At 34.1% G+C, this 27,339-nt stretch overlaps 1 protein-coding gene across 2 annotated transcripts in view; it reads right to left on the bottom strand.

Annotated features, from left to right (window-relative positions):
- The window catches only part of LRRK2 (leucine rich repeat kinase 2), a 253,844-nt gene that overhangs the window by 146,062 nt on the left and 80,443 nt on the right, over window positions 1–27,339 (bottom strand). The window contains exons 15-23 of one of the 2 annotated variants that reach the window (XM_072654313.1): window positions 20,774–20,918; window positions 20,192–20,331; window positions 19,438–19,569; window positions 19,186–19,356; window positions 10,461–10,719; window positions 8,095–8,283; window positions 3,671–3,789; window positions 576–645; window positions 54–274 (exon numbers count right to left, since the gene is read on the bottom strand). In XM_072654313.1, the coding sequence (XP_072510414.1) occupies window positions 54–274; window positions 576–645; window positions 3,671–3,789; window positions 8,095–8,283; window positions 10,461–10,719; window positions 19,186–19,356; window positions 19,438–19,569; window positions 20,192–20,331; window positions 20,774–20,918 (1,446 nt within the window). The remainder of the gene's footprint in view (window positions 1–53; window positions 275–575; window positions 646–3,670; window positions 3,790–8,094; window positions 8,284–10,460; window positions 10,720–19,185; window positions 19,357–19,437; window positions 19,570–20,191; window positions 20,332–20,773; window positions 20,919–27,339) is intronic. The other variant, XM_072654315.1, reaches the window with a different exon arrangement.

Here is a 27,339-nt window from a genome sequence, read left to right as displayed (position 1 = left end):
TGAAGAAAAAATTATGCAAATACACATTTCCTTTTAAAACAATATTAAATTACTTCACAAAGTTGTTGTGGGATTCTTGTAAGTGCATTCTGGTGAAGCTCTAGTTTCTCAAGATGTGTTAAGTGATCACTTAAACAGCATTTCTTGCTTATACCATCAATATTCTCTAGTTCATTTGCTGAAAGATCTAATGACTTTATATATTCTCTTTCTGATGTTAGAGGAAAAAAGTTGTCTGATGGTCTCAAATGGGACTGAAGTTTTGAAGTTCCTTCTGCAAAACATAATGCATAACCAAGAAAGAAAACACATTTCATCTAAAACTTGCAAAAGATAAAGTTGAACGAGCTTCTTAAAATTCAACACTGTATTACTCAGATAAAGCAACCAGAAGTGTACTTTATACTTCTATTACCCACGAGACTTTCAGAGAAACAAAAGCTCAGGATTCTTGTGTAAAATAAAATTGGCAGTAAATAATTTTAATGATTTTGAACATCAGATGTGGATTTGACAAATTACTCAATTCTGCCATAAATTTCTAACTCTTTATGGTTATTAGTATAAATACTCACGGACAGAGCCATATGAAGAAAATAAGTCTCTTTTTTGCTTCAACAATTCTTCTTGATCAAAACTGTCCTCCTTTTAGAAGATAAAAGCATGCATAAGAAAGTTTGTGTCATGTTCTCTTTCTTTCATATTTTTTTTCCTGATTGCATATACAGATACCTTTAACATTCATTTTTTTAAATTTTGAGTTCCAACTTTTCTCCCTCCTTCCTTCACCTCTCCCCTCCAAGACAGAAAGCAATTTGACAGAAGTTGCGCACGTACAATCATATAAAACATATTTCCGTATTAGTCAAGTTGTAAAAAAGCATGTCATTTTATAAAAGCAAAAATATCTGTCTACACAGGAGCAACTTTTATTATGTTTAAAAAATATTTACACATTATATATAGTAAAATTTAACAAAGAAAAATGGAGCACCTAATCCTATAGTTATACAATTATTAACTCTCATCAATTTTGAAACTGGAGGGAACTCAAGATTACATAGCTACCTTGGGGTAAAATGGTTCTCATTCATGGGGTTATTTTCTTTTCACTAACACTATATTTGCAAACTAAATAAATCAAGGGTATACAATTTCCTGCTGATCCTTAACTAGATTTTACTGTTTGTTTGGTTTTTTGGAGGTAACTAGATAAATGGCTCAGTGGAGACTGAGCTGGGCCCAGATTCAGGAAGACTTGAATTTAAATACTAATCTGGACAAGTCCCATAACCTATGCTTGCCTTAATCCACTGGAGAAGGAAATGGCAAACCATTCTGGTATCCTTGCCTCCCGTAAAAAAATAAAACTAAAACAAAACAAAAAACAATGGAATGGAATGGAATACTGTTGTGCTATAAGAAATGATGAACAGTTGGACTTCAGAAAAACCTGGTAAGACTTATGTGAAGTGATGCTAAGTGAAATGAGCAGAACCAGAACATTATACACAGTGAGAGCCATAGTGTGAGAGGACTGTTTCTGATAGACTTATCCCTTCACAGCAATGCAAGGACCTAAAACATTCCCAAAGGACTTGAGGTAAAATGCTGCCCACATCCAGAGAAAGAACTATGAAACTGGATTGCAGAGTGAAGCAGACCACTTTCTCTTGCGTTATCTTTTGTTTTATTTTGGTTTTCCTCATGGTTTCTCCCATTAGTTTTAAATCTTCTATGCAACATGACTAATGTGAAAATGTGTTTAATAAGAATGTATATGTAGAACCCATATTAGATTGCATGCTGTCTTCGGGAGGGAGGGAAGAACATTTAAAACTTATGGAAGTGATTGTTGAAAACTGAAAACAAATACATTAATTAAATTAAAAACAACAACAAAAAAAACAATGTACAGTATTATGAGCTATGGTTCACAAGATCACAGAGAGTCAGAAGTGACTGACTAACAACTATGTATTTTTCAGCCTACTAACAACCTAAAGGTTGTTAACTCAATTTTTGCAATGCTTAATTATGATTAAGAGAAGATGTCTATTAAAGTTTAATTATACTATTGGTATTCCAAAACTAACTTGGAGAAAATGTACCTATTTTTGCTTCCAAAGCAATAATGATTATACTTCACCACTAATTAAAAGTTTTAATCTTTTGCCTTGTAAACAATATTGGATAATCAAAGCTCTAAAATGTGGTAATTAGGACTTATTCAGAAAGATTTCAAGTCACTCCAGAGTCACTAAATATAAAAAGAGTTTAAATCACTATCAATGAAACAAAGTGAGGAATTTCTTGAGATATGATACAAGTATATTCTTGAAAAACTGGTCAGAAAACAGAACTCCATTTTCATAATGAAATTCCACAAGAGACCTAGAGTTGTGTTCTTACAAAAAAAAAGTCAGTTTGTTGAAAGGCGGTTTACCATATGTATGGTAGGAACTTTTAGAAGGGGGAGGAAAGGAAACAAGTCTATTATGTGCCAGGTATTATGCTAAGAATTTTACAAATATTATCTCATTTGATGCACACAAAAACCTCTGGAGGTAGGTGACATGATTATCCCTTCTGTAGAGTCGAAGAAACTGAGGCAAACACATTAAATGATTTGTCCAAGGGTACACAGTTATTAAGAATCTGAGGTGGTATTTAAATTCAATTCTTCTTGACCCAAGGTCCAGAGATTAATCTATTGTACCATATCTGTGCCTCAAAAGCTGTTAGAATAAAGAAAAATAATTGAGGAAAAATAAGATAAAATATTATCATAAAAAAGAAGAATAAAGAAAAACAAGCTTGTCCTGAGGTAGATCATTTTCCACTCAGTGACTTTCTGCCACATCTGTTTTTGGTTCTGCAATGGAAAAAACAAAACAAAACAAACAAAAAAATACTACTTCGTGGAGAAGCCAGCCAGTATACTTGTAGACTACTTCCCAAGGGCCAGTCAATCAATTAGCATACATTTATTAAGTGTCTGCTAAATGTTACATACTATGAATCCTAAACGATAGGTTTGATGGCTAAGGTATAACTGATCACTAGAAAGTTCTGTATCACTATGCAAGTACAAAATGGGAATACTTAATTTTTACTGTAATTAATATATCCTTGTGCTACCATTCTAGCAAAATATCCATCTACCAACAAGTCTTTCTGAAGTTTCCTACCTACTTGCCTAGTTCTTTTATTTGCCATCAAGTTTTCCTAAGTACTCCAACCTTCCCAGAATTATTCTTACCCTTCATGTCAGGCTTTTCCTGGATAATCCAAGTGGTCCTTACAATCTCTGTGTTACAATTAGTTTTTAATTAATTTATTTGTTTTCAATTTTCTGCAATCACTTCCATAACTTTTAAATTTTCTGCTCCTTCTATTCCCCTCCTTTCCTGAGATGGCATACAATCTTATATGGGTTCTACATATAAAGTCTTATTAAACGTATCTTCAGAATAAGTCACATTGCATAAAAGAATTAAAACAGATAGGAGAAACCATGAGAAAAATCAAATCAAAACAAAACTTATTTGTAACAATTGTTAAAGATCTAATTCATTATTTTGCCCATAGTCATGGGGTTAATGGCAACTGGCTTCACCCTATGTTTTTAACTACCAAAAGGACATATGAGAGTCGTGATTTGTCTTACCATTGAATTAGAATGCCTTTCCAAAGTTGGTGAGTCACACCACAAATCACGATCTCTATAAAGATCTCTCACATTCAAAGAACTTGATTTCTTTTTCATAACAAATGAACCTTCACTTCCTATTTTAATAACAAAATATAAAATAAAGATATTAAATATGACATGAAGAATCAGAATGAAAGATTGGAACATAAATCACAAACATAGGATTATAATACTTTTTAATTATAAAGAATAGTTTGATCAATTCCCTTTTAGGATGATACATTAAATGGACAAACTCTTATCTTTAGTATATTAATAATGAAATAATTCTGGCTTCACCTTTTCAAATACCAACAATTCACATCTATCAGTTTCAAGAAGTCATTTCTTAAAATTCCTTCAAATTCCATTTAATCATTTATTTATTAAATATTTGACATTTAATTCTACCAGTTTGGAAAATCATATTCATTCAATTGAACTACCATTTTTTTAATGGATTCATTTTTTAAATCAAAATTTTTAAAAACTGATTCTGGAAAAGAATACTGCTTCAATAAATATATATACAAGTTATTGGAGAAGTAAAGGTTTCTTAATAACAGAAACATAACTGAAATCAATTATATTGGGGGTTAATATATCTGTAACTGTGAAAAATCAATTTACAACATTTACTTCTTCCATGTGGAGGCTAGTATTCAAATCTGTCTTTAAAGAATTTATATTTCCTAAAATAATTGTAAGATAGAAATGAAGTAGTTAGAAGAAAAAAATAAGAACAATGGGATTATAAATTTGCAGTTTCCAAGGAGAAGATATTTACTCTAAAACTCTCACATTACAGATGAGGAAACTGATGGCCAAAAAGTTAGAAGTGATTTATTCACTTAGCTATATCCTGAATAGAAGAGATAAGATTATTTCTTGGTTTTTTGTCTGTATATATTACACTATTACAGACAGTTTAATAATAAATGCCATCATTTTTTACACTAGATCAGTGATTTCATCAGTGTAGAAATCTCTCCATGAGAAACTTTCTCTGCCTATGAAGATTAACACCTTCTCCATAACTCTGTCTCAGTGACTAACCTAGGAACACACAAACAGTATGTGACAAGTGTAGGACTGAGCCCAAGACACTTGAAGAACAGCTCTTTATTTTTTTTAATGTATTTATTTATTTTTACTTTTGAGCATTCATTTCCACAAGATTTTGAGTTCCAAATTTTCTTTCCATCTCTCTCCTCCCCAAACCCAAGCCACCATGCATTCTGATTACCCCTTCCCCCAATCTGCACTCCCTTCTATCACACTGTCCCTTCCCTTATCCCCATCTTCTCTCTTTTCTTTTGGGCAAGAAAAATTTCTATATCCAGTGACATGTATTTCTTACTTCCCAGTTACATGGAAAAACAATTCTCAACATTCATTCATAAAACTTTTGAGTTTCAACTTCTTTCCCTTCCTCCCTCCCCACTCATCCCCACTGAGAAAGCAAGCAATTCAATATAGACTAGATGTGTAGTTATGCAAAAGACTTCCATAAAGTCATGTTATGAAAGACTACATTTCCCCCATCATATCCTGCCCCCCCATTTATTCTATTCTCTTTTGACCTTATTCCTCCCCAACAGTATTTACTTCTAAGTTCTCTCTCCTCCCTTCTATCATGCTCCTCACACCCCACTTATCCCCTTCTCCCCTACTTTCTCTTCTTAAGCCAAATGTGATGAGAGTAAGCTTCACTTTTTCCCTCTCACTTTCCCCCTTTTCCCCTTCATTGAAAAAGCTTTTTCTTGCCTTTTTTACGAGACATAATTTGCCCCATACCATTTCTCCCTTTCTCTTTCCAATATATTCCTCTCTTATCCCTTAATTTTATTTTTTTAGATAGCATCCCTTTCTATGCAACTGATCCTGTGCCCTCTGTCTCTATACATGTATGTAATCCCTCCAACTACTCAAATACTAAGAAAAGTTTCAAAAGCTACAATTATTATGTTTCCATGAATGAATGTAAACAGTTCAACTTTAGTAAGTCTTTATAATTTCTCTTTCCTGTTTACCTTTTCGTACTTCTTTTGATTCTTGGGTTTGAAAGTCAGATTTTCTATTCAGCTCTGGTCTTTTCATCAAGAATGCTTGAAAGTCCTCTATTTCACTGAATGACCATTTTTTTCCTCTGAAATATTATACTCAGTTTTGCTGGGTATGTGATGCTTGGTTTTAATCTCAATTCTGTTAACTTCTGGAAATATCATATTCCAGGCCCTGAAATCCCTTAATGTAGAAGCTGCTAGATCTTGTGTTATCCTGATTTTATTTCTGCAATATTCGAATTGTTTCTGCCTGACTGCTTGCAATATTTTCTCCTTGATCTGGGAACTCTAGAATTTGGTTACAACATTCCTAGGAGTTTTTCTTTTCAGATCTCTTTCAGGTGGCAATCGGTGGATTCTTTCATTATTTCTTTTACTCTCTAGTTCTAGAATATCAAGGCAGTTTTCCTTGATAATTCCATGAAAGATGATGTCTAGTCTCTTTTTTGATAATGGCTTTCAGGTAGTCCCATAATTTTTAAATTGTCTCTGCTGGATCTATTTTCCAGGTCAGTTGTTTTTTCAATGAGATATTTCACATTGTCTTCTATTTTTTCATTCTTTCAGTTTTGTTTTGTAATTTCTTGGTTTCTCATAAATTCATTAACTTCCAACTGCCCATTATAATTTTTAAAGAACTCTTTTCTTCAGTGAGCTTTTGAACCTCTTTTGCCATTTGGCTTAGTCTATTTTTAAAGGTATTATTTTCTTCAGCATTTTGTGGGATTTCCTTTAGCAAGCTGTTGGCTTGCTTTTCATGATTTTCTTGCATTATTCTTATTTCTCTTCCCAATTTTTCCTCCACTTCTCTTACTTGATTTTCAAAATCCTTTTGAACTCTTCCATGGCCCGAGACCACTGCATATTTTTTTTGGAGGTTTTGGATGCAGAAACCTTGACTTGTATGTCTTCTTCTGATGGTATGCTTGGTTCTTCCTCCTCCAAAAAGATGGAAGAAAATATCTTTTCACCAGGAAAGTAACCTTCTATAGTCCTATTTTTTCCCTTTTTTGGGGGCATTTTCCCAGTCTGTTACTTGACTTTTGAGTCCTTTGTCAAATTGAGGGTACATTTTAGGGATCTGTAAATTCTCAATTTCTCCAAGGTGGCACAATCAAGGAAGAGGAGTTTACTGATCTTCCAGCCTGTGTTTTAGTATGGAAGCAACCACAAGCTTTTCTGCCCAGGATCTAAGAATAGAATTCCCTCTCCAGAGCATCCATCAACTCCACTGCAGCAGCACTTTTCCTTACCCCAGGACTGCCACTCAGGACTAAGACTCGGTACCCCCAGGGCCTTTAGGTAGAGGGCTTCAAAAATGCATGCTGTGCCATAGTGACTGCTGCCACCCTGGGGTCAGGGCTGAAGCCTGACCCTGTTCCATTCTCACCCAGGTGAAAGAGTTTTTACCTTGACCTTTGAAAGCTGTCTTTGGAGCTCATGGGTTGAGAAATCTGAAAACTTCAGCTGTGCCCATGATTCAGCACCCTGAAGCCTGCTCCAGTCCTGTCTGTGCTGCAGTGTGTGGCCATGGCTGGGCTATGCTCTGCTCTGAGCCCAGTGCAACAGACCTTTCCTGTTGGCCTTCCAGGCTGCCTTGGGCTGGTAATCTCTTTCATTCTGTCGTTTTGTGGCTTCTGCTGCTCTAGAATTTGTTTAGAGTCATATTTTGCATGTATTTTAAGGGGTATGGGAGTAGAGCTAGAGCAGATCAGTCCTTCTACCCTGCCATCTTGACTCTACCCCAAAGAACAGTTCTTTATCTACCATGGCACTCTGACAAATGTCAACTTATACCTCTAAATGTCTGACTTTAAATTACAGAGATTTAAAAATAAATTAATTCACAGGAATAATTGTATTTTTTCAGAATGTTGTTCCAGTTTAAATTCTTGAGGTAAAAGACTGAGAAAAGACCCTTGCTAAAAAAAGGACCAATCAGCCCCTATTTATAAGGTGTTAATATCCTCAAGACACATACTTAAAATCTAACCTTTGGTAAGTGATTTAATCTGTTTGTGTTCCAGTCAATTCCTTAAGTCTGTACATTTGCAGAGAAGGTGCTAACCTACTTTGGCAGAGGAAGCTTTCTCATCCAAGATTTCTCTATCAATGAAACCACAGATCCAATAACTATCTTCTAAAGAGAAAATACCTAAAAAAAAGAAGCTACCACAGAACTTTGTTGGGAGACTAAAATTTGCTTTCTCTTTATTTTAAAGATCTACAAAATGAATTTTTTATCCAAACTTCTTAATTTGTTGTTCTTCAAATACCTTTAACAATTATATCCAGAAATATAAGATGAAAGAGTTAATGTGTCACAGTCTTTACCTTCACTGTCAAGATCATCACTGTGACGAAATACACAGTCTAAAGACTCAGGTATAACAGTCCAATCACTAAATTTATCAAGATGATCTTCAGGAAAACTTCCATCACTTCTGCCTGATATTGGTCCATCTTTTGATAAACTTTTCATTTGATATCTTAGTACCATTCTTGCCAGTGCAGATCCTGTGTCTAAGTGAAAAGTCATAAACACTGATATTTCTAAATATATCAATTTTAAAAAGTCATGAATATAAAAGATATAAGGCAAATACAAGATTTATTTCACAATTATGCTTCCTAAAGAAAGATTAAATTATTCAATTCTGCCTCTTAAAAGCATTATGCAACAGTATTGCCTCTTGATGAAAACAGACAATGCATTTAAAAAGAAGTTTTAAAAATATAAGATTACATTTAGCCTTGGCCTAGGTTTTAGGTCACAAAAGCAAATTATGTGTCTGAATGAATCCATATTCTTTATCAGAGGACATTGTATCAGAGCATAAATAGTCTCAAAATATTGAAGTAAAAAATATCAAATTACAATACAACAGATGCATTATTATAAAGCTTTGGCCTGAGTGGCTACAATAATAAAAGTCACATCCAAGCTCATCAGTTTCACAGCCAATCTGAAAATTTTTCCTAGAATGTTGAATCTTGAAACTTAAAATAGGAACAAAAATGGTGATACTAATTTGAGTGTAGAAGTTGATTTGTTTGAACTCAAGTATAAGACTTTAGATTTAACTGCATTATTTCATTTTTTCAAATTCTATCCAACACTCTAATTTGCTGAGATCTTTTTGGATACTGATTGCCATTGAACACATTATTTATTCTTCCAGGTTTGTGTCATGCACAAATATAAAAAAGATATGCCTTTATCCATAAAAGAGTTTAATAACACACATCACAGGGACACATTACTAGAGAACTGCCAAGCTATAATCAAACTATTCCTAAATATTCTTTTGATGTGGTTATTTTACCATTTTCAAATCTACCTACTTATTGTCTATATCAGTGGTGTCAAACTCAAATAGAAATGGGGGCCACTAAATCATACAAAAGAATCCATCTGAACTGCATATTGAGTTAGAAAAATCACATGGGTTTATATATTTATTTTTTCATTAATCAATCAAGACATTATAATTGGATAGGAACTAAATATTTTTAAAAAGGAACATTATAAATATCAAGAATAAACTGTTGTGATACTATAGTTTTCAGCATCAATTATAAATGCTCATTTGCTCATTTTGCCCTTTATGAAACTTTAATACTTTTTAGGAGTGAAAATAACTGCCACATATCTATCAAACACTGCTAAGATTCTTGAAGCAAAAATACACATTTCAACAAAATACTTTGCAAGTAAGAATAAAACTAAGGAACACTAACTTCATTATATTTTTCTTTTAGCACTGTACTACATTGGATTTCAACAAGTACCATTTTGAATATTATTTTCTGCTCTCAACATCAAAATAAAATTGTTTTCACACATTTTTAATCTTTCAAATTACTTTGCAAATTCAGAAAGTGATTCTGAATACTAGAGAAATACTTGCTGAAATTACAAGAACTAAAGGATTCTTGACAATTTTTACATGTAGGAAAATTAGTCAAATTGCAATTTTATTTGCCTTTTACTAAAACTAAGTTTTATCTTAAAATTCTTTAATACTTTAATTAATTTAATACTTTAATTCTTTCAATGTATGATTATACATTAATATTATAAGATTGATTTGGACCCTGAAGTTTTAAATTCAACTCATTTAAATGTCTCACAAAAAAACTATAATGAAAGTTAAATTCTGAAACCAGTTCTTTTTATTAAGCTATTCTGGTGACTCTTCTTTCACTTCTAAAAACATTTTGATTTAATGGCAAAGTTGCCAAATTCACTTCAAACCTTATGATAGGGAAGTCAACAAACTTTTAGGAATAATAAAATACCCATATCATTTGGGCTCTGCTCACAGGAATATAAATTTTAATCAATGAAACCTCAGCAAGATATCTTGGGGTTTATGGGCTAGATTTATTTTTTAAGGACCATACTTTAAACCTAAATCACTCTGGCTCTCCTTCACTGGCCAACAAAAGGTCCCAGCACAAACCTTTGCTAATTGGCTATCTTGCCAACCTTCCTTTAAACTAGTTTTAACCTCCATGGCTTTTGCTTTATGAAATGATGCTACTGAAACTGCCCATCATCCTTCTTCATAAGATTTTTACAGGAAAGTTTATAGTCTAACCCAGTTTATATGAAAATAAATAAAAATATTAAGAACTTTAAAAAATCATTATTACTCTCAACCTCAACAAATTAAAGGGTTCCTACTGAAACTTACTTGTTTGTCTTCTTAAATTAGGTACTTTATCTGGAAATAAAAGACTAAGCCATGAAGGTTCTACTTTTCCAATACAAAATCCTCCAAGACAGATGCTGCTATTGGCAAGATCCAGGCCAAGCTTCCTTAACAGCAAACTGATGACTTGACTATTATTTTTCTTTATGCTGATCATCAGTGCCTTCCGAATGTCTTGTTCTTGTGCTCCATTATTTAATAAGAGTTCCACTAATTCAGGACTGCTTTCCTTTTCACAAACCTACAAAAAGAAAGAAGAGAGAGAGAATGAATATTAAGCAGACTCTAGGTTTTACAACTCATCTTGTGTTTTCCCCACTATTTGTGATGATGATGGACTCACAGATTTAGAGTTAGCCAAGAAATTAAATTACCTAGTCTACTCCTTTCATATGATATTTAAGAAAAAGGAAAGGGAAAGGCAACGATCCAAGGTCATGCAGTTGATAAGTGATAAATTTGGGATGTAAAGCCAGATTCTGTCTCCTAATTCATCTTTAATCTTAGAATGCAATATATGAAACAAAGGCAAAATTAGCTCCCCAGTTTTTGAAAGAGATGAGCAATGAAACAGGAGTACCACCGAATGTCATAGTGACATAAATATATAGTAGTATAAATGACATATAGGCTCTTTTATACAATTTAAGCTTAAAACTGAACAAAGACTAAATGTCACAGTCCCATAGCATCAGCACTACAGAGCTCTGAACTGCCAGTGCTGGAGGGACAACACAACATCACCAGCTCAAAATTGCCCCCATAGCACTAGTGCTGTAGTTCTGTCACTGGTAGTATGGATAATCATGTAGCCAGTGTGGCAGTCCTCTGAAATGCCTAGAGGGAGCAAAATAGGACACAGTGTGTGGGTGTAAGAGTGTGTAGAGCAAACTCTCTACTAAAGTTGAGAAAAGGAACACAGCATTCAGTGGGAACCAGTTCTAACCAATTAAAAGTTATTCCAGGGACTGAGAGGTGGTACAGTGGGTAGAGTGCTGGACTTGAACTCAGTAGGATCTGAGTTCAAACTCAGACACTCATTACCTGTGTGACCCTGAACAAAATAATGTCCTGAGTAAAATTCAACAAAGGTAGACTGATGCACATATTCTCCAAGGAAGATATCAGCCTATTTGGAGGCAAAATCTGTCTAATGACTGCCTCAGTAAGCCAAGGACCCTGAAATGAAGATGCAACTTCTTTTTATAAGCACAGAAAAAAGAACAGAAAGAGTAGGTGAGGAAATAATACAATTGGCTATAAGGTTGGCAGCATCGTGTGGATGAGAACTTATGACTGATTACACCAAGAAAAGTGGGCTTGCACACATGTGGGAAAAGAACACCCCTCTTTGTCTTAGAGGAATATTTCACAGATTTATGAGAGCCAGTTGCATCCTGAGGTCATTGATAGTGGAACAAGGAGAGCAGATTCACTGGTGCCTGGGAACGAGATAAGACTACCCCTAATTGGGCAATGATAAGTAAAAGTTGGACCAGATCAGCTCTCAAGGATAACATACAAATGTCATGGAATCTCTCAGGAGGTGAAATTATGAAGGATAATAAGTTTCCTTGGCAAAAAAAATGATTTGTAGGTGGTTATGAGACAATAATTCCCTCAGAGTTAGTGTTTTTTGAGATTATTGAACCTCTTATACTAACTCACAGTTTTATTGTTATTATTAAAAGTAATTGAAAGGAAAAATAAACTTCAGCATTTTTCTATGGGAGAGAATGACTGTATTTTGAACTCATGAGCTTCTCTTCACTCAGAAATAAAGAAAAAGTTTATATGTCACTATATATAATACAAAATAAAGTTACCGAATAGCATCAATAGCAGAATATAAAATACAGGATCAATGTTTAGTTTTCACATCACTTAACCCTGTTTGTCTCAGTTTCTGCATCTGTAAAGTGAGCTGAAAAAGGAATTAGCAAACCACTCCAGTATCATTACCAAGAATATCCAAAAAGGGTCATGAAGAGCTGGACACAACTGAAACGACTCAACAACAACAAAAAATCATTCCAGGTCGAGACCTAGGCTGGTGAACTCTGAATTGTCCATCATGGGAAGAGGCTGAGATGTTTTGAGATTTAGCCCCAAAGGAAATCAACATCAGAAGAAAATGGGAGGAGGAACTGAAACTAAAAAAGAGCTCAGAAAGAAGAAAACACAAAGAACTTGAACATAAGTAGAAAGATCAACAAAACAAATATTAACACAGAAGAAAATGTGACCTATAGTTCTAGTTAATGAAATCTGGTATCTATGGATAAATACAGGAAAACAGAGAAATGTCATCTTCCACTTGAGAGAGAGGATCTTGTGGAAGGAGGAGATCATGGAGCCACAACACACTGTTCCTGAGTGGCTCAAAAGAGAAATAAAAATGAAGAAAGAAGAATTTATAGGCTGCAAAGCAAAAATAATGGGTAGAACAGATGAAACTAGGATTTGTGATGGCAAGTCTCAAAGGTACAAAAGAAAGAACAGATAGGGAATGCAAATATATATAAGTGAAGGACAATCTAGAAAAGAAGATATAGTAAAGGCAGTTGAGAAGAAGCAGACAGCGGAGAAGACAAAAGAGAAGGCAATGTCACAAAACCTAGAAATGAGACTGTATCTAGGAGGTGATTTAATATTGTCAAATGCTAAAGAGAAGTCAAGAATGATGTGGAATGAGAAAAGGTAGTTAAAATCATCAATACCTTAGAAAAGATAAATTTCAACTGAATGATGAGATTGAAAGCTTTTCCCTTACTCAACTGTAAACAACCTTTTCAAGAAATTTAACCAGTCCCTTTCAAGGAGTTTAGCCACAAAAGAGAGGAGAGATACCTAGCATACATGAACAGATCAAATGAAGGAGGTTTTTTTTTCCTTTTAAAATAGAGGAGAGATGTGACCACTTGTGGGACTCAAGATGACAAAGTAAGAAGTAAATCACCTTAACTCTTACATATCCACCTTCAAACAATCACAAAATAGTGCCCCCAAACAAATTCTGGAAGAGCAGAACCAGAGAAAAGATGGGGTGAAACAATCCTTTAGAACAAATAATATGGAAGACTGACAAGAAATGTCTGTCTCACTTAGGGAATGGAGAGTACAGTCCAGGAGAGGAAGTGTTACAGCAAACCTGCAGTAAGACGTTCTTCAGCAAACCAGCAAGAGATCCAGACCTCTCATGCAATGGAGGAGGCAAATGTCAATACCTGGGACACCCTACATGCCTCAGCATAGCCAGAGGAACTGGCAGACTCCAGCTCTGAGAACCAACACGTGGTTCAGAGTAGCTCCAGGTAAGTAGCTTTGGGGAAAATACAGAAACACTTTCCTAAGGGCTTCAGCATGTATAAGACACCACCATTATAACCCCAGCCCAGTACTGCCAGGTAAAGTACCAGATCCCTACAGCATACAGCACCACTAGCCACCACCCATATAGGCACCAGGGCAACATCAGTGTGGCACCAGAGCAACATCAGGGCAGCACCAAGTAAAAAGCCAGAGCCTACAACCCCTGGCATAAGAAGTCTGCGACAGTGCTACTTCTATCCAGGAAACAGAGCTCAAATACAAAAGGATGGGAAAAGCTCCAAAAAGATGAGAAAAAAAAATCCAAAAACAAAAATAGAATCTGGCCACAGATCAAGACACAAATTCAGAAAAGAATAAAAATGTCTAAATATCTATGGGCAAAACCACAAAGAGAAATGGGAAGTGGTCTCAAAAGCCCAAAAAGAATTCAAGGAAGAGCTCAAAAAAAAAAAGCTTAAAAATTCATATAAGACAGAACAAAATTTCAGAAAAGAAATGAGAGCAATGTAAGAGAATTGTGAAAAAAAGAGTGAATATCTTGAAAAAATAAAACAACTGCTTAAAAGGTAGAATTGGCCAAAAGTAAAAGGAAATATAAAAATCCACTGAGGCAAACAACTCCCTAAAAAGTACAATTTAATAAATGGAAAAAGAAGTATAAAAACTAACTGAAGAAAACAACTCCTTAAAAGGTAGAATTTGGCAAGTGAAAGATAATGACTTATGAGAATACAAGAATTAATCAAATTTAAAAGAATAAAAAAACAGAATAAATGGAAAATACTTCATGGGAAAAAAAGCACTGACCTGGAAAAGAGATCCAGGAAAGACAATGTCACAAACACTGGACAGTCTGAAAGCCATAATCAGAAGGAGGACATGGACAGCATCTTTCAGGAAATTATTGAGAAAAATGCCCTGATATACTGGAACCAGAAGACAAAATAGACATTGAAAGAATCCATCAGTCACCTCAGGAAAGAAGCCCCCAAATAAAAACTCCAAGGAACATTAAAGTCAAATTTCAGAACTATGAAGTGAAGGAAAAAAGTACCCAAAGTGGCCAGAAAGGAACAATTCAGATATTGGGGAGACACAATCAGGATTACACAGGACTTAGCAGCTACAACATCAAAGGAAATATGATATTCTGGAAGACAAAGGAGGTAGAACTACAACAAACAATCACCTATTTGTGAAAATTAAGGAAAATACTTTGAGGGAAAAAATGGCTATTCAATGAAATAGAAAGATTTCAAGCTTGTATAAGCAGAAGACCAGAACTGAACAAAAAATATGATCTCTGATATCAAGAACCAAGAGAAGCTTAAAAGGGGAAAAACGGAAAACAAAACACAAGGGATTAAATGGAGCTTCCCTCCATGGTAGGAAGAGGATACTTGTAATTCTTAAAAAATTATACCACTAATAGCACAGCTAGAAGAAATATACATAGACAAAGGGTATAGGTATAAGGTGGATTTGAGGGAATGATATAAAAAATGATTAAGTTAAGAACGAGGAGCACAGTGGGTACAGAAGGAAAGGAGAGGTAGAATGGGGTAAATTATTTTACATGAAGAGGTGCAAAAAACCTATTACAGTGGAGAGAAAAATAGGAGGGTAGGTGATGGGCACTGCTTGAATCTTGTTCTCACAGGTATTGGCTCAGTGAAGGAATGATATACACAATCACATGAATATAGAAATCTATCTTAATAGGACAGTAGAATAAGTGGAGATTATGTAAAGGGAGGAGGGGGAAACTGACAGAAGAGAGGGCAGTAGACAAGCAAAATAATGATGGGAAGGGAAAGGCTGAAAGGAGAGAGGACAGAAAGAAGTAAGAATAGAATGGAGGGAAATATACAATTAGTAATCATAACTGTGAACATGAATGGGATGAACTCTCCCATATATAATGGAAGCGGTTATCAGAGTGGATCAAAAACCAGAATCCTGCAATATGTTTTTTTTTTTACAAGAAACATACTAGAAATAGAGAAACATTCACAGAGTAAAGGTAAGGGATTGAAGAAGAATCTATTATGCTTCAGTTGAAGTAAAAAAAAAGCAGAGATAGTAATCCTGATCTCAGACAAAGCAAAAGCAAAAACAGACCTAATTAAAAGAGATGAGGAAGGAATCTATATCTTGTTAAAAGGTACCAAAGGCAATGAAGTAGTATCAATATTAAGCATATATTCATGAAGTGGTATAGTATTCTTTAAGAACAACTTAAGTGAGTTACATTTCATGACCAATCAAGAGATAGGGAGCATTATGAAATATAAAATAGATAATTTTGATTACATTAAAATAAAAAGCTTTTGTCCAAACAAAATCAATGCAGCCAAGATTACAAGGAAAGCAGGAAGTTGGGAAACAATGTTTGTAGCAAGTTTCTCCGATAAAGACTTCATTTCTCAATATATAGAGAACTGAGTCACATTTATAAGAAAACAAGACATTCCCTAATTGATAAATGGTCAAAGGATATGAACAAGCTGTTTTCAGATTAAGAACTCAAAGGTATATGAAGAAGTACTCTAAATCTATTTTAATTTGAGAAATGCAAATTAAAACTACTCTGAGGTTGTTTGTCAGATTGGCTAATATGACAAAAAAGGAAAATGGAGAGGATATGGACCATTGGTGGAGTTGTGAACTGATCCAACCTTTCTGAAAAGCACTTGGGTAACTATGCCCTAATGGCAACTAAATTCTGAACATACTTTGATCCAGCAATACCACTGCTAGGTCTATATCACAAAGAAATCACAAAAAGGGGGAAAGGACCTACATGTGCAAAAATATTTATAGTATCCTTTTGCATAGTGGCAAAATACTGGAAATTGAGGGGATGCCTGTCACTTGGGGAATGGCTGAACAAGCTGTTCATATTCATGCATTATGAATATAATGGAATACTACTGTACGATAAGAAATGAGGAATAGGAAGATTACAGAAAAACTTGGAAATTCTTATTCAAACTGAGGCAAAGTGAAATGAGTAGAACCAGGAAATTGTACACCTTATCAGTAACTTTGTGATGATCAGCTATGACAGTGATCCAAGACAAGTACAAAGGGCTCATGAAGGAAAATGCTAGCCACATCCAGAGAAAGAACTAATGGACTTGGAATGCATATCGAAAGACTCTTTTCACTAACGTTATTCTTTATTTTTTTTCCTTTTGATCTATTTCTTCTTTCACAACTGTGACTAATATAGAAATAGGTTTTGCATGACTGCATGTGCATAACCTATATCAAATTACCTACCATTTTAGGAAGAATGAAGAACAAGGAGGGGGGAGAAAAATGTGACACTAGAAATCTTGTAAAAATGAATGCTAAAAGTTCTTTTGACGTGTAATTAGGAAAAATAACATCCTATTAAAAATGATATAGGAGATATGAATGTGTTTGTAGACAGAAAAAAAGGAAAAGATGGAAGATAAGTGAGAGAATAAAGAAGACATAAGACAATCTACTGGAAAAGACAGGATGGAATGGAATCATTTGTGTATTTAGCAAGGTTACCTTTGACAAGGAAAGCACTCAGATCTTTGACCTTTGTTCTTAAGGAGCACCATGATATCAGGAAAGGAAAAATGGTCTAGCAGACAAGTGAGAAGTTTGAGAGATTGGAGGATGGACAGCCCCATAATGGTTTTCATGAAATACTAAAATAACCATATTTATTATTATTATTATATAACATTAACATACTACTTAATTAATATATTGCTACATCATGTTGCATATAAGAAGGAAGATATAACATAATAATCATACATATTAAAAGAACTTCCACTGCTTTAAGAAAATCCCCTTTGGAGGATTTTCCAAATGTCACTAATAACAATCGTATAAGGATTGGATGCTGGAAGGTGTTTTACCAGAAAGATAAATTACCACTTCAATAAGGTTACGTAGCCATGGCCATTAGCCCCTTGGATTATTCGTAGCATATTTTCTGTGCTTATTGGATCACAACCTGTCTTGACCACTGTCTTGCCACTGGACTTTGATGACTCTAGAGGACAGACTGAGGCTGACAACTCTGCTCAGCTCTGCCCTATTGATATCCAATTCACACATGTCAAGACATCACCCACATGACGTCACTAGTCTTCTTCTAAAACAAAGGATGAACAACAGTATCTACCTCATCTTTTCCCCTCTCTCTGCTCACTGTCACTGCTCAGGCTCTCACCACCTCTTGCCTAGACTACTACAATAGTTCTCTAACTGGTTTTCCTACCTCCAATCTCTCCTCACTCTAATTCATCTTTCCAACTACTACCACAGTGATTTTCCTAAAGTGCGAGTGAGATCAAATCTCTACTTTACTCAACACATCAGTTATTTCCTCCAAGATCAAATATTAGCTCTTCTTTTATGGCATTTAAAGCTTTTAATAACCTTAGTCCAACTTACTTTTACAGCCTCATTCCTCATCATTTCCATCCATACACACTGCAGTCCAGGCAAATTTTCCTTGCTTACTGATCTTCATAAATGACATTCTGTCTCACTCTTTTTGCACTGGGCAATCTTCCATAACTGGAGTGTACTCCCTCCTCACTACTTCTACTCTTATTATATTGTTTTTTTAAATTAAATTATTTTATTTGTTTTCAGTGATCTACAATCACTTCCATATATCTTAGATATTTTTTCCCCTCTCTCCCCCTCCTTACCCCATCCCTTCCTGAGACAGAATGCAATTTTATATAGGTTCTACACATACAGTCCTATTAAATACATTTTCACCTTACTCATGATGCATAGAAGAATTAAAATGAATGGGAGAAATCCCAAAACAAAACAAAACATAATACAAAAGAAAACGGTCTGCTTCATTCTGCAATGGAATTCCATAATTCTTTCTCTGGATGTGGAAGGCATTTTGCCTCAAGAGACCATTGGGAATTTTTTTAAGTCCTTGCATTGCAATGAAGTACTAAGTCTACCAGAAAAAATCCTCACACACCGTGGTTGAGGCTGTGTACAAAGTTCTCCTGGTTCTGCTCCCTTCACTCAGCATCAGTTCCTGTTCATCCTTCTTATAGCACAATATTATTTCATTACATTCATATACCACAATTTATTCAGTCATTCCCCAATTGATGGGCATCCCCTTGATTTCCAGTTTTTGGCCACCACAAAGAGAACTGCTATAAATATCTTTGTACATGTGGGACCCTTTCCCATTTTTATAATGTCTTGGGGGATACAGTCCTAGAAATGGTATTGCTGGGTCTAAGGGTATGCACATTTTTGTAGCCCTTGGGCATAGTTCCAGATTGCTCTCCAGAATGTTCTACTCTTATTTTAAAATAATTGTATCCACTTGAATATTTACCTGGCAGATTAAAGAAGTTTTTCCAGTCACTTTATTAATGTCAGCTCCCAAAAGGAGGAGACATTCAGCCATAGTGTTATTGTTTTCCTCACAGGCTCTTGCCAGTAGTACATTTTTAATATCATCATCACAAGTTATTTTGGCAAAGAATTTGCAACAAAGTTTCTGAAACTAAAAAGAAAGAAAAGAAATGGCAACTGGGGAACAGATAAATCCATGACTTTTAACACAAAAGCAAGAAGAAATGTTTACCTCATGATCTGTTTGTTCAGTGAAACACCTGGACATCTGATAGAAAATTAGTGAGTCATATGAATGATAACTTAGCAGCAGCCTTGCAAAGTCATGTGATAATTCAAGTATTGTCAAAGTTGTTTGAAACCCCTGAAAAAAGGACACACACAAAAATATGAAATAAACAACCAATGATGAAAAGAGCAAAATAAAAAGAATTTAGTAAATGTACTTAAAATTTAGGATGTTACATTTAGTCATACAGCTAATATTGGTCAAAATTTGGGTATTCCAATTAGTCTTTTTTTAAATTTAGTCTAATAATATCTTATTTTCTTTAAGTTACAGAATATAATAAGTATAGCAGCTAAATTATGTGACCTTGGCAAATCATGTCTCCGGGTTTTCATATTTGTAAAACGATAGAATTGGACTAGATCAGTTCTCAAATGTGGTCCAGAGACACCTCAACATCCTGGAGACACTTTCAAGAGGTTCCTCAAGGTCAAAGCTACTTTATAATACTAATATAAATTACATTATTATATCAAGTGCTTGTTTTTAAAACGTTTACAGCAAATTTTGCCTTGATGAAGTATGCAAATGTATGCAAAAAAGTATGCAAAAGTATGCTAATAAAGTATGCTAAACATTCTGATTTTGGGAATGTGTATACAAGAGATGCCTATCTCTGGTCAAATGGAGTTGAAATAGCTGCCAAAAAACGAAAATTATATCTACTTTTAAATTTGCTTTAAAATAATTCACATACACTTATCTGTATTTCAACAACATCTGTAAATCGTTTTAAGCTGGAAACCAGAATATTTGCAAGCAGATCCTGAGTTTGTGTGCACAAATTCTCTCTTGTAATGAAAGATCCTAGTAGACTCAAACCAAGGCACTGTATTACTAGGGCAAGAAAAAAGTGAACATAACAATAATGGCTTTCAACTAAGAAGAGCGCAACTAAAATAATTATTTCTATTTCTACACTTTGATTCTACATCATTTTTTTTCTGAGATACCCCCCTCCCCTCCCTCTACCTTATAGCAAAAATTTAAAAATAGAGAAGAAAAAAATAACTTCAGCAAAACTAATGAACATTTCAATCATGCTTAGCAGTGTATGCACTATTCCACACCCATCATTCTATACCCTCTGAAATGAAGGAAGATAGGTACAAATTATTAATTCTTCCCCAGAGCAACAATTCTGTGTGTATATGTATTTGCTTATTTTTAAAAGAAAGTAATCCTTTTAAAAAGTGCTGAATAAGATCAGATAGAGGATTGGCTTATGCCAAGTTATTTTAAATCTTACCTACTTAATAAAAAACATATTTCTACTGACCTCTGTCAACTGGATACATCTGTAGTGTATGAAGTACTGAATCAAGAGCCCCTTGTTGAGAAAATAGTTCTAATGCTCCAGAACAATTTGCTAAAGAAGAAATTATTTTTAATCCACATATTTGAATTCCAGGATTTCCAATAAACTAAAATTTTCAAATAAGAAAAAGGAATTTTAACAGTCAAATAGTAAAGATCATTTATTCAAAACTAGTACTTACTTTACTCTCATGCCAAAAATATTTACATATAGATATTATCAAAACTACATATGCAAAGTCACAATTCTTGACTTATTTGATACAAGATTCCAAGAAATATTTCAATAGAAATGTATTTTAAACAATAACATTATAATTTTAGTGTCTTAAGAGAATCTGTTACTTTCATAATGTTATGCATTATTATCCTTATATTCAAGTTTAAAACTTATCTTTGAAGTTCTAGGTTTTTCTTAATTCTTTAAAATATATTTAAAATAGTTAAGTAACAAAAACTTCTTTTTTAACACACTAATATTTCAAAGTTAACATTCTGCTTGAGAGAAAAAGCCACTTGAGGTAAAAAGCAACCCATTAACTTCCTATATTAAGGATGGAGAATTATCTCAAATCAATCTCTGCAAACAAACAAGTCTCATATTATAACGTGACATCCCTTTGTCCTTATAGTACTGGAAGAACACTCATGTTCCCAGTCTTCACAAATTAAGAATAAAATTATTCATATGGGCCAAATAACAGATGAAAATCACAACAGTATCTCAAAAATAATGTTTTACGTGGTGTTCGTGAAATTTTTTAAAACCATATTTCATTATAATTGATCTCCACCTTCCATATTGTGAGCAATATGATGGACAGGCAGTATTATGATCCCCATGACCTCTCAAACCTCTCCAAAACAGAAATTATATCCTAAAGATAAAGCAACCATCCTATCTCTGTGGTCTAACACATTCAGAATTCAAAAAGTTAAACACACACACACACACACACACACACACACACTATCAACTGATGACTACCTTTAGTTCACTTATTATTTTTCCCACATCACCAGTTACAAGATCCAAGGATCTGCTAGTACAAAGACCATGGCTTGCATCAAAACTCAACTCCACACTCCAACTTTCCCTGCCATTTTCCCAGTGTAGGAGGATCCTAGCACCAGAATGCACCAGTTTGCTCAGGTCAATACAGAGAGCAGACCTTCAGGAGCAGAAGCCTGCTGGGGGCCATGGCAGACAACCTGTACCCAGCAAGACAAGCTCACAGCACCAAAGCTGTGCCAGTGCCCAGCCAGAAAAATGGGGATTGGTGGAAAGAGGACAGAACACTGGAAAAGGAAACCATGTGGGAATGGGGGGATGAGGGGACTGGCTATACAGCACTCCACTAAGCCTGAAGAAAAGCTGAGGCCAATTATGTCCATAAGTCATATCTAATATGATGCAATTTAAAAGCGATAAATAGAAAGCATTACACTTGGATTAAAGAATTAAATACATGAGGGAAGTGTGACTAGTCAGCTGTTTGAAACAAATATCTGAGGGCTTTAATGGACTGTAAACTCAGAATGAGTCAGTGGTGATGTATGGAAGCCAACAAAGCAAATGTAATCTTAGGGAACATTATTAGAGTAGTAGTGTGTAGGAGTGGTACTCTGCCATGGCCAGAACATAGTTGGAGTACTATGTTCAGTTCTGCACTTTACATGTTTGAAAGGACATTAATAAGTCAGAGAGTAAGGCAATTAGTATAGCGAGGAAACAAGTTAAATCTAAGTGAGTATTAGCTGAAGGAACTGGAAATGTGTAAATGAGATAACTGGTGTGTGGGTTAGGGCAGAAGTTGTCTCATGACTGAGTAATTATTAATCTTGTGCTTGTCTCAAAAGAGTAGAGCTAAGGGCAATGAGTGAAGCTTGCTTAGAAGTGTACTTAGATTTGATGTCAGGTAAAACTTAAAACAATAAAAGTTGTCCAAAAGTGGAATGGGCTGCCTTGAGATATAATGGATTCTCCTTAAGTAATTTCCAGAGGGGAGAGATTCTCTTTCATAAATGGGTTAGACTAGATTACCTCTAAAGTCAAAGAACTTAAAGATTTTGAAAATTTGATGATGAATTCAAATCTCTTCTAGCAATAAATCAGTATGTCTTTTTCCTAAAAGGTCCACTAATACTGTTTTTTTTCTGTCTTATGCCATCTTTATCAATTTGATGAGTGTAATCTGCTTTATAGTGTAATTTGGAATTTAGAAGCTCCCTTCTTTCTTATTTTTTTATTGAGTCCCTTGATACACTTGATTTTTGTTCTTTTATATGAATTTTGTTATTTTTTTAATTCTATGAAATATTCATATATATTCTATGAAGTATTCATATTTTTATATTTTGATTTGTATATTATAAAGTACATAAGCTAATTTTAACATGCAATTTTATTATATTAGCACATATATTAAGTCACAATTTTTGAAAATTTTTTTGAAAAAAATTCAGACTCATAGAATTGATAGAGCATTAGCTACTATAAGCTAAAAAAGAAGAAAATTAAAACAAAAATCTTCTTCAGTCATGTCTCAGCTAAAATTCTACATTGTGTAAGAAATCTTTCCTATTTCCTCTTAATCCTAGATAATTATCTCTGTGATAAACTCCAAATTACATTCTATATATCTTGTTGGTAAAATAGTGGTTTTCATGTTGTCTGTCCAAATATATCATGTACTCCTTGAAGGTAGGGAATGTCTTTTCTTTCTTGGTATCCTCAGTGAACAGTATATGGTACATAGTAGGCACTGAATAAATAAATGGTCATTGACCTTATAATTTTAAATCTTCATTTATTTCTGTAAATAATGGTTTGTAGTTGCACTCACATATTTGTGTCTCCATATTTAATTTCAAGATAGTTAATACTTTTTGTTATTTTAAGTGGTATTTTTAAAATAATTTTTCTTATTTTTTGTTAGCAATGTTGCATGAATTTTCTTATTAATTCAACTACCTAAAGTCAATTAAGCCAGTATGAATCAGAAGGTAGGTTTTTTTTATTAGAATCAAACTGTGATATTCTTTACCATCGCTTGATTGGGAATGCATCATTTATAATTCAGCAAGCAAATTTTGCATTTCTATGTTATATTAAACAATATAAAGAACTCCAGGTAAAGAACCCTTACAAATTTTCATATTTCTATCAGAGGCATCAGGATCCTTCCAGTATCTCAGGTTTGACATCTTGACATTGTCCTAAATTTCTCACTCTCCCTCACCTTATATATCCAATCAATTGTCAAATCTTGCATTTCTATCTTTATAATATCTCTTTCATCTAACTCCTTTTAATCACTAACACAACTACCATTTTAGTTCAGGCTCTCATCATCTTTTACTGAGATTATTACAATATCCCTAACTGGTTTCTATATCTCATCTTTCTCAACTCCAGTCTATCCTACAAAACTGTAGACACTAAGTAATTTACCTTAAGCACTACAGTTATTTTCCACTGACTATGTGACTCTCTTACTTAACTCCTGGTCCCTCTAGGATAATTTCCTCTGCAATGCAGCAAAATTCATCTTTTTTATTAATAATTTCTTACTCATAACATTGTCCTGTCATTATGCTTTAGAACTGCTATTTCCCATGACTCAAGTGTATTTTTTTCTGAGCTTCATCTCATGGAGTCCTTTTCTTCTGCAATTTCTTATGAAATATTTCCTGGTCCACCCCCACAACTCCCAATTAGTGCTCTCTTAAACTGCTTTTCTACTTAATTACTTTGTATGTGAATATATTTGTCCACTTTATATCTGTGATATATACATATATATGCATATATCTTACACACTACTGATAAAGTAATTTACCTTAAGTACTTCATATATGTATACATATATATTATACATACACCCCTAAGGACGTTTCAAATGCCTCTTTATTACTGAATATTCATGTGTTTTCATTTATGGATAAGCTCATATTTGCATGAAAGTTAACTTGGGCTGCATCCTAAGTTCCCTAGCTCTTTAGAACATATTATTTCATTGCCTCCTGCTTTATCTGGTGGGTATAGAATGATTTTGTATTATTTGAATTTTGTTTTCTTTGTATTTGAAGGTCTTTCTCCTGGCTGCCCATAGAACTTTTTGTTTCTGAATTGTTAAGTTAAATCAGTCTTAGAGTTTTGTTTTTGTTTTTTCTGGAGATCTATGAATTCTTTCAATTGGTATTTCATTATCAGTGTTTAGAGTTCTGAGCAGTTTTCTTGTATTATTTCTTACATTATGGTGTTCAGGTTTTACCTCTCCTTTTCCTCTGGAAGATCTATGGTCCTTAGGTTTGCTCTACACATCCTGTCTTTGAGATCAATCTCCTTTGCTTACATAGAGAACATAGTGTCTTTTACTGTTGTGGTTTTTGTTTCTCTTCTAGATTGGCTTTAATTCTCTGTATGAGAATTTGTTGACCCAACCTCCTGTATTTTCTTTGGTAAAATGTACCAGTTTTTCTATTCTGCCCCCTGTTGTTGCTCTGCAGGCCTCTCTTATAATTCTCATGTCTCTTCTGAACCACTAAGGATCAGCATATTATCCTTGCTTGTTCTGATATTCACAGGGTCCTAAGTGTTATCAAGTGTAAGAACATTTTTTTTTTGTCTTGTAGTATTTATTCACAAAGGCTCAACTCATTTGCTAGGTATGGAGGTCCTATTTACTTCTATTGTTCATGCTTTCATTGCCAATTTATCTATTTATACTTAAGATTTTTAAAGCTTTCTTTTTCCTGAGATCTTTGATAATTTCTTTATTTTTTTTTCTTATTCTCCTTTATTCATAACTTTCTGACTCTTTTCCCGCTGATAGTGATTTCCTTTTGGAATGGATCTCAAAATGCCTCATCCCCCTCTCTCATGCTGGTCAATTCATGGTTCACGAGTCTAAGTCTCTACCTCAAGAGGCTTCTTGGGCAAACAGAACTGGTCATACCTGGATGCTAAGCTTTTTCCATTAAATTTAGTGCAGTGCTGCAAAGCCAGCCCTTTCCCTTCCCTTTCCCATCTCCCTCAATTGTTTTCCTTTCCCAGTGTCCTCTTCTGTTCTCACTGTTCCTCATTTCTCTAGTTGAACACTGGCAATTCACAGCTTTGGAGTGTTGCTGTGGGATTGTCTTACCTTGGAACTAGATGCTTGTCAAGCTCGTCTCCATGCTTCTGCTCTTGAAGGGCTGCTGTAGCTCTGTCTGTATACGACCCAAGCAAATTTGTGTATCCTAGAGCCAGGGTTCACCTACACAAGAAAGGCAAAGAAAGCTGGAATATGGGGTTGGGTTTTGTTGAAAGCCATGTGAGTCAGGTCCTGGGTCTGCTAGTATGGTCTTAGTGGTCTAATATTCTAGCTTTTTGAGATATGTTTGGATCTCACTTTCATCTAATATATTAATTTTCCTTCATAGCTATGCATCATTTGCAAATTTGCTTTCTTCCTTATTCAAGTAATCAACAAAATAGTTAAACTCTATAGGAACAACCCACTGCTTCCTGTGACATTCTACTGGAAACCTCCTTTCAGACTAATAAAGAAAAACAAATAAATATTTTATGGGTTCACATATTCAACCAGTTCTTAATCCAACCAACTGTAGTAGCATATCAATTAACTCATGTCTCTTAATTTTTTCCCCAAGAATAGTGTAAGAAATTTTGTCAAATTCTTTTCTAAAATCTAAATAAATCATATATATGACATTCCCCTGATATAACAGTCTAATAATAACTGTCAAAAATGTGTACCTGTTTTTGAACATTTTTGGGTTTTCTTTTTTTTTTTTTTTGTAATCACCACTTTCTTTTCTGGAAGTTATACTAACTATTCCTATGGTACTTGCTAGAATCTTGCCAAAAACTGAAATCCAGCAGATGGAGTAAACTCCAAACTTTTTCCTTTTTTTTTTTTTTTTTTTTTTTAAGATCTGGATATTTTCTTTTCTCTAATTCTCTAGCATCTTTCAAAAGATCATTGAAAATAGATCAACACTGGTAGAGCTGTGAACTGGTTCAGTCATTCTGGAATGTAATTTGGAACTATGTCCAAAAATTTACTAAACTATCTATATGTTCTTTGACCCAAGAATACCATTACTAAGAGAATACTCTTATGAGATCATAAAAAGAAGAAAAGCACTCATAGGTACAAAAATATTTATAGTATATTTTTTCCTAACAAAAAAAAATTGGAAAGTAAGGGGGTCTCTTCCCCATTGGGAAATAGCTAAATAAACTGTGGCACATGAATGTAACAGAATATTATTGTACCATGAAAAATTATGAAATGGACAATCTCAGAGAAAACTGTGAACCGATACTAAATAAAGTAAGCAGAACTAGGAAAACAATTTATACAATGACACTACAAAGAAAAACCACTGTCTTTTTTACTCCAATAATTTTATATATATATATATACGTATGCATATATATGAATATGCATATATGTATGCACACATAAACACATATACACATATGTTGTCACAAGGAATTCTCCATATGGAAACTCC

The sequence above is a fragment of the Notamacropus eugenii genome, chromosome 3 (assembly GCF_028372415.1).
Source record: "Notamacropus eugenii isolate mMacEug1 chromosome 3, mMacEug1.pri_v2, whole genome shotgun sequence".
Lineage (NCBI taxonomy): Eukaryota > Metazoa > Chordata > Mammalia > Diprotodontia > Macropodidae > Notamacropus > Notamacropus eugenii.
The sequence above is the reverse complement of the archived record's forward strand: the minus strand, read 5'-3'. Positions and strand labels throughout refer to the sequence as shown.